The 14,662-nt window shown below is 42.0% G+C and overlaps 1 protein-coding gene across 4 annotated transcripts in view; it reads right to left on the bottom strand.

Moving 5' to 3' along the window:
- The window catches only part of MDGA1 (MAM domain containing glycosylphosphatidylinositol anchor 1), a 399,800-nt gene that overhangs the window by 201,182 nt on the left and 183,956 nt on the right, over positions 1-14,662 (bottom strand). For all 4 annotated transcript variants that reach the window (XM_061624888.1, XM_061624886.1, XM_061624885.1 and 1 more), the window contains exons 6-8: positions 12,400-12,669; positions 11,027-11,356; positions 7,780-8,073 (exon numbers count right to left, since the gene is read on the bottom strand). In XM_061624888.1, coding sequence (XP_061480872.1) covers positions 7,780-8,073; positions 11,027-11,356; positions 12,400-12,669 — 894 coding nt within the window. The remainder of the gene's footprint in view (positions 1-7,779; positions 8,074-11,026; positions 11,357-12,399; positions 12,670-14,662) is intronic.

Here is a 14,662-nt window from a genome sequence, read left to right on the forward strand (position 1 = left end):
AAGTTCACATTTCAAGCTGAATCTATCAAATTCACACTTTTCAAAACAATATGAGAACTGAAACACAGCCAGCCTTCAAAATTCGCATTTATTGAAATTTTGCAATGCAGTTTGTCAGCCAAACAATGTTTACAAAAATGCATATATTAGGGGAAAGGGCATAAAAATGAATATATCAGTAATGGGACCTAGGTTCAAGTAATTTAGTTGGGATTCAACCTAATGTCCTATAACATGATATACCCACACCATTGACTTCTTATAGCAGGTATAGAAGTCAGAAAAAGAAATAATCCATATACTTTTTCCAAATTACTCTAGACCAGGGATTGGGAACATCTTGCCTGCAAGTCAATCCTTGCCCTGCCAGGGGCTCCAAGTTGGCTTGCCAGGGCTATGGAGTCGGAGTTGTGGAGTCGGAAGCAATTTTGGGTGGAGTCAGAGTCGGAGTCTGTATAATGTACCGACTCCAACTCTGGCTTCAAAATAAAAACTTTCATAGGAATTTAGGAAAGTTTCTTGTTCAGAAATTTTAATCAAATAAATATATTTTATGTTCTGTCAATCTAGCCTGATGATTCACGTGGTGGTGATGAAATGCCTTGTGCTACCATTTTACTACAGTAAATTTGTTATTACTAGTTAATATACATTTGCCATTTATGAAGGAGTCGAAGTTGGAGTCGGACAGTAGAAAAATAGAGGAGTCGGAGTCGGAGTTGAAGGTTTGACATACCGACTCCACAGCCCTGTGGCTTGCAAAGCCAGTTCCCCCAAACCACACCCAACTTTCCATCAGCTGAAGTCACCTGGAGAGCAGGGTTCAATCCTGCTGGGTGTTATTTCACCAGTATGTTCCCTGTGAGGAATGCACTGGCGAAGCAGGCCCCTGCAGCCAGCAGAAATGAAACCGCCGCTCACCACTGGAGGTTCAAAGCACAATGAGGGGCTGTTTGAAAGGTTTTAAGTACGATGTGGGCTGTTTGGAAAGGGGCTTTCAAACAGCCCCTCAATGTGCTTTGAAATCCTGACAGTCAGGGCTTCATAGCATAGTGTCATCTGATGTCAGTATTCTGGATGGGATCTGTTGGCTGGTGCCACTTTGAAAGTATTCTGTTGACCTAACAGGCTGGTATCAGTTTGAGTTCGCTCTTTGTCCACTATCCACTGCTTTTACCGATCTGTTTTCCCCTCCCCCAAAAATATTGATATTAATATTTTAAAGGAAATATCAATATATTGAAAGTAAATGTTGATAAATGGAAGGAAATATTGATAAAATTATCATAATATCGATACTTCAGAGGATGACTTTTAAAAAAATCTGTTTTTGAAAATAGCCATGGAAAATCGCTACATAAAAATCTGATCTGCAACGATACAGAATAAGCAAATTAACAGAAAAGTTGAATCCAATTTGGGCAGAATTCTAACGCATCCCTACTCACTAGGATGCCCTGCAGGGGTAGGGTGATAAGGATCTTGCCCAATGGCCAGAAAAGACTCCCCATTCTTGCAGAAAAATACATCCAAAACTAACAGCAACAGCTTTAAATAACACCGCCCATGAAGTTGTATATGCTACAAAGAATAAAGGAAGTACCATTATATATTTAATTTGGACTATGATAGTTTATCCCATTTTACCATCAAGACTACAAGAATCAGAAATAAGCTATTCCTCTGTGTGGCTTGCAGATGTTGGGTGCTCTGAGTCATACACACCCCCTGGACCTCCAGGAAATCTTTTGTCTGAAACACAGTGTGGAGATTTAAGATTCATAGTCCCAAGCATCGTGAGGCAAGGCAGTGCCTTGAAAAGATGTATAGTGCTCCTATATGGGAAGAGGTTTTTTTGTAATTGAGAATAAGCTGTAAAATACTGGCATCAGTCAATTACAATTTATGGTAATCCTATGAATCAGCGACCTCCAATAGTATCTGTTATAAACCACCCTGTTCAGATCTGGTAAGTTCAGGTCTGTGGCTTCCTTTATGGAATCAATCCATCTCTTGTTTGGTCTTCCTCTCTTCTACTCCCTTCTGTTTTCCCCAGCATTATTGTCTTTTCTAGTGAATCATGTCTTCTCATTATGCGTCCAAAGTATGATATCTCAGTTCCATCATTTTAGCTTCTAATGATAGTTCTGGTTTAATTTGCTCTAACACTCAATTATTTGTCTTTTTCGTGGTCCATGGTATGCACAAAGCTCTCCTCCAACACCACATTTCAAATGCGTTGATTTTTCTCTTATCAGCTTTTTTCACTGTCCACCTTTCACATCCATACATAGAGATTGGCAATACCATGGTCTGAATGATCCTGACTTTAGTGTTCAGTGATACATCTTTGCATTTGAGGACCTTTTCTAGTTCTCTCAAAGCTGCCCTCTCCATTCTTAGCCTTCTTCTGATTCCTTGACTATTGTCTTCATTTTGGTTAATGACTGTACCAAGGTACTGATAATCCTTGACAAGTTCAATGTCCTCATTGTCAACTTTAAAGTTACATAAATCTTCTGTTGTCATTACTTTAGTCTTGACGTTCAGCTGTAGTCCTGCTTTTGTGCTTTCCTCTTTAACTTTCAACAGCATTCGTTTCAAATCATTACTGTTTTCTGTTAGTAGTATGGTATCGTCTGCATATCTTAAATTATTGATATTTTTCCCTCCAGTTTTCCCACCTCCTTCATCTTGGTCCAATACAACTTTCTGTATGATATGTTCTGCATATAGATTAAGCAAACAGGGTGAAATAAAATACGCTCCTGTCTCACACCCTTTCTGATTGGGAACCCCATATATGCCAACTTGACTGCTTTGATCTGCAGAACTGGATCAGTGCCACAAAATGTCCGTTCTGCACTTGCAAGGAATTGATCCTTCAGTGCGGCAGCACCTAGTCTCTGGAATTCCCTGCCCTTTGATATTAGGCAGGTGCCTTCGCTGTATTGTTTCTGGTGCCTGCCCAGACATGTAGTTTTAACATGTTATTTTGCTATGTACATCTTTCACAGCTGCTGCTTTTACTTATGATAAAATTTTAAGTTACCTTGCTTTTAACATTTGATTTTTATCTATATTTTGTAATGAACATTTTATATTTTATGTAAACCGCTGAGAAGTTATGGATGATTCAGCAGTATGTAATTTCTGTTAAATAAAAAAATATTTACGTGTTAGATTCAGAGGCTGCCCTTTCACACACATCACATGGTGGGAAATGGATTTGTCACTCAATGACTATTCAGTAGGGAGCCACCTCACTCCCAAAAGAGTATACCTGCATGACACACATTTGCAAATGTACACTTACCATTCACATTTTTCAGTGCACATGAAAAAAGGTAAGCTGTGAAGCTGCTCTGTGACTGGTGTAATTCCACATATTACATGACAGAAAACCAAGGTTTGCCACAGAGTGTGCCTTCACAGAGTGCTGCAGACAATATATTAACAATAATAATGACTTTATTATTATTATTATTATTGAATCACTTTCCATGAGACATCCCAAAATGATTTACAATATCTTATCTCTTTGATGACTATAGGAATATTATACATGTTTGCAAGCACATCTGCCCCATTCAAATTTTGTACTGTTACATAGACACTTAAAAAAAAAAATCCTAGATGTGTACTTAAAAAAAGCACAATATGTGGCCCTGAGTAAAGCCTGGACATTTTACCCTTAGCCCACTCCTGAAAGTAGCACACAGTGCTTTATTATCATTTTTTTCTATTTTAATAACACATGGATGACAAATAATCTTTAAGGCTGCAATCTAATACCTGTCTACTCAGAAGTAAGCTCCACTGGATTCAATGGGATTTGCTCCCAAGTAAGTGTATATTGGATTGCAGCCTAACAGATTAGTAGTTTGTAACCCTCCCCCCACCCCAAAGCTAGTTCCAGAGCTGGTGTGCCACAGTACAAAATTATATACTGGTGGGTGAAAAGAAAAAAGAAAAGAGAAACAACAGAAACAGGTTCTGACATCTAATCAGATCTGCCGTATTGATTTTTTTTTTTTTGCAACTTTAGCTTTGGAACAAATCAGCAAAACAACCAAATTATCATCCAGAATTCACTTTCCCCAAAGAGAGCCAGTTCAAAAGCAAGTTACAAGCGTGCACAGACACAAATATACACTTATAACACACACTCATCATCAGAGCAGATTCTCAGTTGGAAAGAACGGTGCTCTCATCAGAGGGCCTTCAGCAACCACACGATTCCCATTTCCGACAAGATTAGAATTCCAGATCAGGTCACAAAGCTAATGAGCTGCTCGTGCTGGAGAGCAGCGGCTCAATTAACTAGCGCACATGCACACACCCTTCGATAATGCCTGGCTACCTACAAGAGCAGGAGAGGGGTAAGCAAGGAGGACATGGTGGTGGCCCTGAGTGTTGTTGCATTTTCCAAATAATGAGGCTCTCTTTTAAAGATCAGAAAGGTTCTGAAAATAAGCTGATAGATGGTCCTAAAGAAGGAACTGAAAAGTCTCTTTGTTGACCCAGCACAGGGAAAGGATGGCTTGAAGTGACCCCATCCTGCTCTTCCCTGAAATGACCAAAATCTGCATGTGAGTTCACACAGCTATTTCAGCTCATTTGTAACGCAATGAAGTCAAGGGTGTGGCAAACCTATCCTGGGGTTCTTTCAACACATCTTTGAATCACAGCTTACCATGAGATCTCTGGAAAATTTCTTTTAAAAGTTTGAATATGGATGTAATAGCTGCAGTCCAAAGATAAATAAAAAAAAATCACATTGCACACAGTCTACTCACTATCTAATAAATCCAATTTGGGATAACTTCACCAACATGAATTTTCAGTCATGTGAATAATCCCTTATTAAAGGTGCCTTGTTTCTGTGATCTGGGAGAAATATAATGCTGGTTCTTGGCTTATAAATTGGAAGCCAACCTTGACAGCACACACTCCCTTCTCCTTCCCTCTTTGGAGAAATTTCCTCCTCCCTGGGATTAACCATAGCTTTCCATTATATGTCCAGTGCAAATGGTCCTTAATAACTATGGTCTGTAAACCAAACTTTGCTTTCAGTCTCTAGCTTACAAGGGAACCATGATTTGCATCAGTGTACATGTAACGTGAAACAATTATTAACACCAGGAAGGGAAAATCACTCCAAAGAGGGAAGAAAGGAGGGGGAATGAGTGCATGTTTTCCAATCCTGATTTGAAAACCATGGTTTGCAGGGAGCTAGTGTTCTGCCTATACAAGGCTTGTGTTGCATTTAGTGTATTATTTTTTTCTGTTGAGCCACTGGGGTAATGGTAGATTTGTGTGTGGGGAGGAGAGGGGTATGTTTATAAAGATCCAATTGTAATTTAAGCCTAGCATCTTTAAATTAAACCTTATGTTGTTTGCTCTGTGATAGTGCTTTTTGAAGAGATTCTGGCTGCTTTCACACATGGGGCTGATTGTGTTAGTTTAATGTGTTTAAAAGGTAGCGTTTGTGTCCCGATTTTTAAAATCCTTTTCACACTGCAGTACCTGTTGCGTTAAGGAAAAGCAGTTTTTTCAGCCGATATACCAGCATTTTGCGCAACTGTCTTTCACACGGCTTGTTTTTGTCTGTTACCACTCTACACATGCTTACTGTTCCCCAGTTACTAGCCATGCAAGCCTTCTCCCTTTAGGATCTGACTTTTTAAATTATTTTAATTGTATCAACACAGGGGTGTGTGTGGGAAATGCAGCTGCTATCTGCGCCAATGCCAAAATACCAGTACAATTTTCATCAGGCAAACAAACCTCCGCAGGAACACACTGCATACTGGGATGCCTGTCACGTGAGTGGCTGCAGCTAGCGAAATACTCCTGTGATCTTCTGGGTTCCCAGCCTTGCTAAAGGTTTATTTCTGGTATCATTTATCATGGAAATTTGCGCTAAGCTTGCACTACATTCCACTAGAATTCCAGAACTAGGTTGTACATCATGTGAAAGATCAAATATAATGTGCAAATTACCAGGTACGAAATCGTCAGAATAACAGAATAATGTGCAGCGTGAAAGCAGCCTCAGAAAACAGAACTAAGGGCATCTGCTTGGTTCTGTTCAGGTTTTCAGAACAGATTTCTTTATTTGCAGTAGAAAGGGGGGGGAAGTGCACAGAAAGAGTGACTGGTTTCTAATAAGTGATGCTGTGTGTGCTATAAGTATACCATTTGGTGACAGCAGCCCAGGGATGGTGCCTGGTGGTGCAAATTAACATTCTCTCTCTTAATCCCACACCTGCCAGCATCTCATTCCCAAAGCCACCTACATTCCACAGGAAATATGGTCCTGAAATTCTCCTGAAGGAAGGCTACCTTTGCAAAAAGAGTTATCACCACATGCCTTCAATTCACCACTCCCATTAATAACATCAAGCAATGACTTCATCCCAGACCTGGAGAGTAAGAGAGCCAAATTACTTTCATCCTGTCTCAGGTATTAAAAATTCTGCCCAGTTCAGCATTTGATCACCTGCAAAGAGCGCATTATTCACACATGCTATCAAAAAAGCTGAAACATTATAAGTGCTTGGGAAAGATCATTCTTAAAATACACATACACACACACCAAGCATATTGCTTTGAAACAGCTGCGACTAATCCAGGTCAGATGTGAATTGGTTCTGGGTCAGCCAGAAGGCAACACAATTGGAATCACATTGCCTTCTGACTCCAATATCACTTCAGTCATCCAAGGTCATAGAGAATAACCAAGTGACATCTTTCCAGAGCAGAGAGATTCAACAGCTCTCCTCATCATGGGCAAACTACCCATAAACTGCATCTGACCAGTCATTAATGAATGTCTTCCAGACTCTGCCATGGTTCAAACACTGAGTTGCTACTAGGATTATATTCCCAGAGGAGAGTCTGCCAATTGATAATAGACCAGAATGTAAAAGAAGGTCTTATTTTTAACTGTGAAACAGTCCTGAAATTTAAACACCCATGTTTTGTCCAAGTAAGCAGAGCACATTGTTTGCAGTTTGTCATCTTCAGTGGGGATCAGAAGGGCCTAATGAACAGGTTAAGCCCAACATCTCACCTGGGTGTTCAACATAAAATCAACCCATATGCTTTCCCTATTTAAGTGAAGTGTGGGGAAGCAGCCATGGCTTTCAAGGGTTTATGTGAATACTCTTATTGTGGAACAAAAGGGCAGCACAAGGCCAACAAGGAAAAAACAAAGCCAAAGATTGATGTCCAACAGCAAATAAGTCCAACAATAAATAATAATAACAACAATTACTAGCCAATACACAACAACATGCCACCTGCCCACATATACTTCTTGTTAGCTATTTATGACACAGTCATGGGACAGTCAGTTAAGGAGTAGGGGGAGAGAACAATTTTTACTTGCTACAGGACTCCAAGCAAGTGGCAGCTTACAAGCATGGGCATCAGAAAGGAGATTTAGGAGAGAGGGAAGCAGAGAGATTGGCAGATAGCTTCCTTCAATACCAGAAGAGTTAGTTCAGTCATTAGTGAAATTATGGGAAGCACCACACAATACGACCAACACTGTCTGAAATATGTAGGTTCTTTCAAGTTGTAGTGTCTCAATTGTACTCTTGCTTTGCACATGCATGTGGGTTTTGTTATTCCAAGGAAAAACAGAGCACAACTGAGTCCAACAAGAGACGCTATTCTTAGAAGCATGCACTCTCACTTCCAATACCACTAAAGCACTGATGCACACTTGCATAGCAGTAAAGAGCAATGAAATTCTCCAGCTATACTCACACTGTACATTGAGCTGCACCAGGGCTTCTCGGGATCTAATGTTGAAGCCATTGTACCTGGCTGTTTGGCATTTGTAAGTCCCACTCATTTCTCGAATCACTTTCTCCAAATGCAGCTTCCCATCACTGGTCTCTGCTGTCATGGCACCCGAGGGCATAGGAGCTTCCTTATCTACTCTGGACCAAATGATGGGAGGCTTGGGCTTCCCTCGGACTTCACACTGCAACTCTGCCCTAGATCCTTCACGGACAGTGATGGTGGACTGACCCTTCGGCACTGTGATAGATGGAGGCACTAATGGAAAAAGACAACAAGAAAGGACCATTCATACACTGCACTATACCTTGCTTGTATGGCACAACAATATTTAAGAATTGACTAACTGGATGCATTGCAATAAGATGTCTGTGCACAAAAAAATATGCAAATGCTTTGTTAAGAGTCACTGAAGTCTGAGCAAAGAGAAGTTAAATCCTGCAACATGACTAAATTATGCATATCTAGTAAATACACAAAATTGCTTAGGGAGGAGCTTTCCTCACCCTGCCAGTCAATGTTGCTTTGGTAGCCATGTTTAAGATTCCTGAACAGTTCCATGGGTGATTCTTGGGATACTGCTGCTCCCTGTAAGCTCAAGAGTTGGCGGCTGCCCCCTTCATTACTTTAGACAAGGGATGGGGAGCCTCTGGCTCTCCAGATGTCAGCACCAGCCAAAATGGCCAATGGTTCAATGGTCAGGGATAATGAAAGCTGTAGTCTATCAACATCTAGAGGGCTACAGTTTCCTGATCCCTGCCATCAAGATGAAACTTGGTTTCATGCCTGCTCCAGACACCTTCTCTGGTGCCTGAGTCCTCTACCCCTGTTAAAACCAAGCCTTGCCAAGCCCAGGAATGATGACATCACGGAAAGCAATGGAATGGCTCCTACCTCGCAGAAAGCATCTTCTTCAAGCTGTCTCTTTAAATATCTTTTCATGTACACTGATGCTTTCGTATACCAGGGGGCTTTGCATTATTCCCCCTTAGATGAAACTTAGAAGTCTTGAAGTCATTTTAACCTGGGCTGCCCAGTAATGGCTCAGTGTGACCCATATGCGTAATAAGGGCAAGGGAGAGTGTGAATATTTTAATCTTGCACAAAAGCCAGCATATTTACGCTGGCTCTAGCTGCCAGCATCTCCAGCGGCAACCTTGCTAGGCAATAAGGAGGTGAATTTTCAATTTGCAAGTCTCCCATGGGTTGTGGAATCTCATCAGATCCTCTCCTCTATGGTGTGAAGGCAGAGCTGCACCCTTACAACTCAGCACTGCCAGCAAATGCTCACCTGGCAGGATACAATTTTCTCCACAGGAAAAATGTGTAAATTGCATTCGTGGAGTTTTTAATTAAAGCCATCTCTCCAGGGCCCCCTACTGTGGTTGGCCATCTTGGTACATTGTGGTCTCACTTGTGGGATGAGACAAGAGGAACAAGGAATGCAGAACTGCTTCTCTCTTCCTAGTTTGTCATTGTGGCCCACTGGCCATGAGGGGGAAAGAGCTACTGTTCAATGCAATCACTAAACATTTCGTAAAAGCACATAAAAGAGAATTTAAAGCCACCGCTTAATTTCCCTGTGGCAACGAGAAAGAAAGGGCTGCCAAGGGCCCTCGATTTGGAAAACTTCTCTTGAGCATGCAACTATAATTTCTCTAATCTCTATGAAGTGCAGATGATGACATTTGTGGTAAAGGTGCTTCCAAATGCCCTGTTCTCCAGCTGCCCAAATGATGTGTCAGCTAGAGCACTGAATGTTTTAACCCCAGGAAAGAACATCAGCAAGTTCTATTCCCCACCCCTCTGTCTCTCAAAACCAATGGCTAGTCTAGTCTAATCTAGTCTAAAATCCTTTTCCCCAGTAGTATAGCGGCACTACTGTTAATGCCTTCTCCCACAACAACACACACCCCTAGGAGTGAATAAGCATGAAAGGGGAAAGTGTCAGCTGCTGAGAAGAGTCTTCTCAGTGGCTGACTCACCTTCTTTTATTCTTGCTCCAATCAGCAGGAAATGACAAGGAAGCATGTTAGAAGACTTTTCTCAGTGGCTAACACACTCCCCTTTCATGCTGAGTGGCTTGTAGGATGCTGGAGACACACCAAGCCTGCTGGGACCCTGCTCCAAAAGAAATAAGGGTTCTAAGAACCCTGAGACCCTGGATGACTACACCCCTGCTTTTCGCTGACACATTATTGTTCTATATGCAGTTTTTAAAAAAAGAAATACAAGGAAGCATTCAATCATTTGGTCCCTCACCTTTAACCTGAAGTAGGGCAATCCCACCAGTGAGGCTACAACTTACTAAGATGACCATCCACAGGAATGGTCCACATGCTTATTCCACAGTAGTTTCACTCAGAAATATAGAACTGGTGCTTTTTTGTGTGACAGAACTCACTGGCACAGTACCAGTTTTTGTTTTTGGCTGCCTGTGGCAATCATTTTGTGCTAGCACCCATGGCACTTTTATCAACATATGAGTACAGGCACCTAATTTTTTTTACCCCAAAAAGCACTGACTAAAACCATCTGGTAATTTTGGATATAGACTGGATGGAAAGTCTTCTTTAAGGATGCTTTTCATCAAATCTGGAATGGGCAGAAAGAAACTCCCCAGTGGTGAACTCATCAATCCTAGCTCCTCCAATTAATTGTTTGCTTGTGTGTGTATCATGTGATTAAAGCTAATGTACTAATTTGATTAATTAAAGTTTGCAGTCCTATTCTTAGACTGCAGTTCTGAAATTCCCTGTGAAGATTTTGCTGAGGATATGAAGTTCTTTAACTTGTTTATTTATTACATTTATATACTGCCCCATAGCTGAAGCTCTCTGGGCGGTTTACAACAATTAAAAACATTAAAAACAAATATACAGATTTAAAAACACATTTTTTAAAAAGCAATTTAAAAACATATGCTAAAATGCCTGGGAGAAGAGGAAAGTGTTGACCTGGCACCGAAAAGATAACAGTGTTGGTGCCAGGCGCACTTCATCACAGAGATCATTCCATAATTTGGGGGCCACCACTGAGAAGGCCCTCTCCCTTGTTGCCATCCTCCAAGCTTCCCTCGGAGTAGGCACCCGGAGGAGGGCCTTGGATGTTGAGCATAGTGTACAGGTGGGTTTGTGTCGGGAGAGGTGACTAAATGTTCACTCTGCCATCAATCAGCCTCCTTGATAGCTGGCTTATGCAGAAGGCTTACCTGTTTCTGAAGAAATGTTCACCTCAACACTGAGATCAGGAATGGGTGCTCCTTGAAAGGAAGCTATACAAAGGTATGTGCCATAGTCAGTGAAGCGGAGATCAATTATCTCCAGGCTGCTAGTGACTGGGGGAAGTTCTGGATCATTCCTGATGACAACTAGCCGATCTGAGAGCTTGGCCTGCTTCCCATTCTTGTACCAGAAGTAGAACACTTTCTCTTGGGGGACAGCATCCACATGGCATGAGAGCTTCAGGTCCTGGCCTAGCTGGATGGTCTCACTCTCTTTGATCACATCAGGAGTGATCTGGAATGTAATGTTCTTCATGGCTGGAAGAGATATATGCCAAGTTGGTGAATAAAATCATTTGTACCCTCTAAAGCAGCAATGGAGAACTGGATCCGGCCAATGGACTAGATTCATAATTTGGCCATCTGTTCAAAGGGGCTCATTGTAACTGTCCAACAGCTGAACCCCTTTGAGGTCTGTTTGCAAGTGGAGTTTAGATCCAAACCACACCTGCAAAAGCATAAAACGGGGCTTGCTGACAGCACAGATCAGCTGTTTCCTGATGGGAAACTCCTTAGTGCAGCTGATTCCAGTGTGAGCCCCACTTGCAAAGGAATAATCAGGAGCTGATTTTAAGCTGCTGATTGTTCTTTTCCAGCAAGGTTTTTATCTGGACCGCACCTGAAGTCATGCATGACATCAGGTGTGGGGAAGGTGGCCATAATTTGGGGAAAACAGCCTCATGGGCCAAATTGGAACTTGTGCTAGACCTAATCGACTGGTTGACTGAAGATTCCCCACCCCTGCTCTAAGGGACAACTCAGATGATATGTCTTATTTAATGGCAGATTTCCTTCCAGGGCAAACAGCATAGGCAAAACGGTTTAATCCCCTCTCTGCACATTATAGTCCCAATCCTGATGAGGGTCCTTGTAGCTGTTATTTTCAAAGTACCAACAATACACATTAAATGCATACACATATTTCACATATTGTATAGACTGGTCCTTTGTAAAATGGAATATGGTAAGAAGAGCAGCAGCTTTGACCAGGAAGACTGCAGGAAGATTAGAAGAATAGCAAGAGGGAGAAAAGAAATGCAAGATCAGCTTTAGGAACATTGAGAAAGTTACATGCCAGGTATACAGTCTAAAAGAATATTTCTGTATGGTGGGAACAGGAACAGAAAGAGGACTGAGGGTCACTTTTGAGGTAAGTAAACACCACTATACAAAGAAAGAACAGACAGCATCTTCTCTTTCCCACAGTACTAATATCACATTCATTCAAAATGTTAAAAGGAACAACAAAGTGCACTGGCGATCCAAACTCAATCCCCAACTAGGTTCATAGAAACACGTACATCGCACCAAGAGGTTCACTGTCTTCTTGGCTGGATTCCCCACATTGTTGATGGCTGTGCAATTGTAGTACCCTGAATCTTCTGCACGGATGCTCCAGATGGTAAGATTTCCCCCTTGGATAAGGCTGTTGTGGGGCATAGGCCCAGGTGTGTGGGACCAGACCACCTGGGGCAAAGGGTCCCCACCAGTCAACAAACACTGAATGGTGACATTATCTCCTGGGTTCACCACCAAGGTCTCATTGACAGACAACTTTAGAGCTGGGGGAGCTGGGGAGGACAGAGAGAGAGAGAGAGAGAGAGAAAGATAAAGGTTAACTTCCAGGAGCATGCATAAGTGTAGTCTGTTTTAAGTACAAAAGGAGGACACTTGGTTTTGTTCTTGAATTTTTAGGGAAAAGCTGGGCTATGGATGACAGGCATCAGAAATGTAAGTCTAAGGAAAGCACAATCCAAACGTTTCTGGGCTAAAGCTGAATATACGCTTCACTCAAAAAGATTCATTTATGTTTTCTCAATCAGTTTCCAGAACACGAAAGACCTCACTCTTGTACCTGCAGGACGATGGGTCTGGTGTACCATGGGAGATACAGAAATTACAGCAGCTTTTGAGAGAACTACCCTGCTGCTAATCACCATACTGAAGTAGAGGGGGGGACAACCCTCTCCTTGCACCATGTGCCTCTACTCACAACTATTAAAAGAGGGTACATGTTTCTGGGGCAATAGGATGGCAGGGAGTACCTCTGGGACAAGATCAGAGAATTTTTTCTAGTCCCTTGGATTGGATGGGAAAAATAATCCAGATTTTCGGGGGGGGGGAGGGAAACCCCCAGATAATACTTATGTCTATCTGAGGGAAGCCCCAGAAAGCTCACCCAACTCTACTCCTTAATATGGAGTTCCACTTTAGGGTTTACATCAATCCAGCAGCGGGTCAGCATTAAATTTCCATTGAAATATCCATGAATAATGCTACTTTCCCTGAGATGTTCGACAGAGACAGTAGAAAGGGTTTGTCAAGTAAAGTAATAGTTCTAGTCTCCTGGAAAGACAAAGACTGCATACGGACTAGGGTTGCCAGGTTCTTGGCCTGAGACTGATCCTGTATCTTTAGGAGAAGAGAAAGTCAGCCAAGTGCAGGTGTTCTTGCAACCCTGTAATGGGAAAAACCACAAGGTGGAATTCTCCCTTCCCCCTGCACAACTTTGAAAGATACAGAAGACCTCTTGGTTGCCAGGCCCGGCCTCCAAGAGGTCTTCTGTATCTTTAAAAGTTGTGGAGGGGGGAGGGAGAATTCCACCTTGTGGTTTTTCCCATTACAGGGTTGCAAGAACACCTGCACTTGGCTGATCTTCTCTTCTCCTAAAGATACAGGATCAGTCTCAGGCCATGGACCTGGCAACCCTGATACGGACACATGCTAAACTGTGGTTTGGTATAACGAGCATGAGCAGCCTTCCCCTTCGCCTTCTGAAATGGGAGGACATTAGAAGCTTCCAATCACAATTTGTGGTAAAAATGGTCTTTTCCCAAATCCTACATCTCATTTTATTTCTCAAAGCAGGCTCCTAATATTAAAAGCTTTTTCCTTGTAGATTTAATTCCCACAAGCCCAGACCCCAGCAATGAAAGATTGCTTGTTATTCTCCTCCCCCTCCCCCCAGCAATTGGTACTAACTCATTTCCTTGCCCTGTGTACATATCAAATATTCAACTCTAACCTCATTCACAAATCCTTGAGCCTTCCCCTTTATGTAAGGAGTCATATAATGAATGGGCAGTTCCTTGCTTTAGAATGCTTAACCTCGACCCTTCTAATTTCTCTTCCCCCCCCCATCCCCAGGCAGATCTAAAAAGCTTTTCTCTCTGTTTTTCTGTCTAATCTCTCAAAGGCCCTTTAAAGCCTCTTGTCAGTGCCATCGGAGACTCCCACAGAGCTTGGAAAAGTTACTTTTTTTAACTACAACTCCCATCAGCCCAATCCAGTGGCCATACTGGCTGGGGCTGATGGGAGTTGTAGTTCAAAAAAGTAACTTTTCCAAGCTCTGCTCCAAACAGAGCTCAGAAAGCACCAGTCAGAGGCACAAAGGTTGGGAGCATGTTTTAAGTAACAATCGTAATAATGCAAAATAAGGTGTTGTTACATATTCATAAAGCTTGATTTAACCACATCATTATTTCTGCCATCTCCTCTCCTTGGACCCTGTGTTAATGAGCTGTGCTGTGATTGCCTAGAATTTCTGAGTTACAGCTCAGGCAA

The sequence above is a fragment of the Rhineura floridana genome, chromosome 4 (assembly GCF_030035675.1).
Source record: "Rhineura floridana isolate rRhiFlo1 chromosome 4, rRhiFlo1.hap2, whole genome shotgun sequence".
Classification (NCBI taxonomy): domain Eukaryota; kingdom Metazoa; phylum Chordata; class Lepidosauria; order Squamata; family Rhineuridae; genus Rhineura; species Rhineura floridana.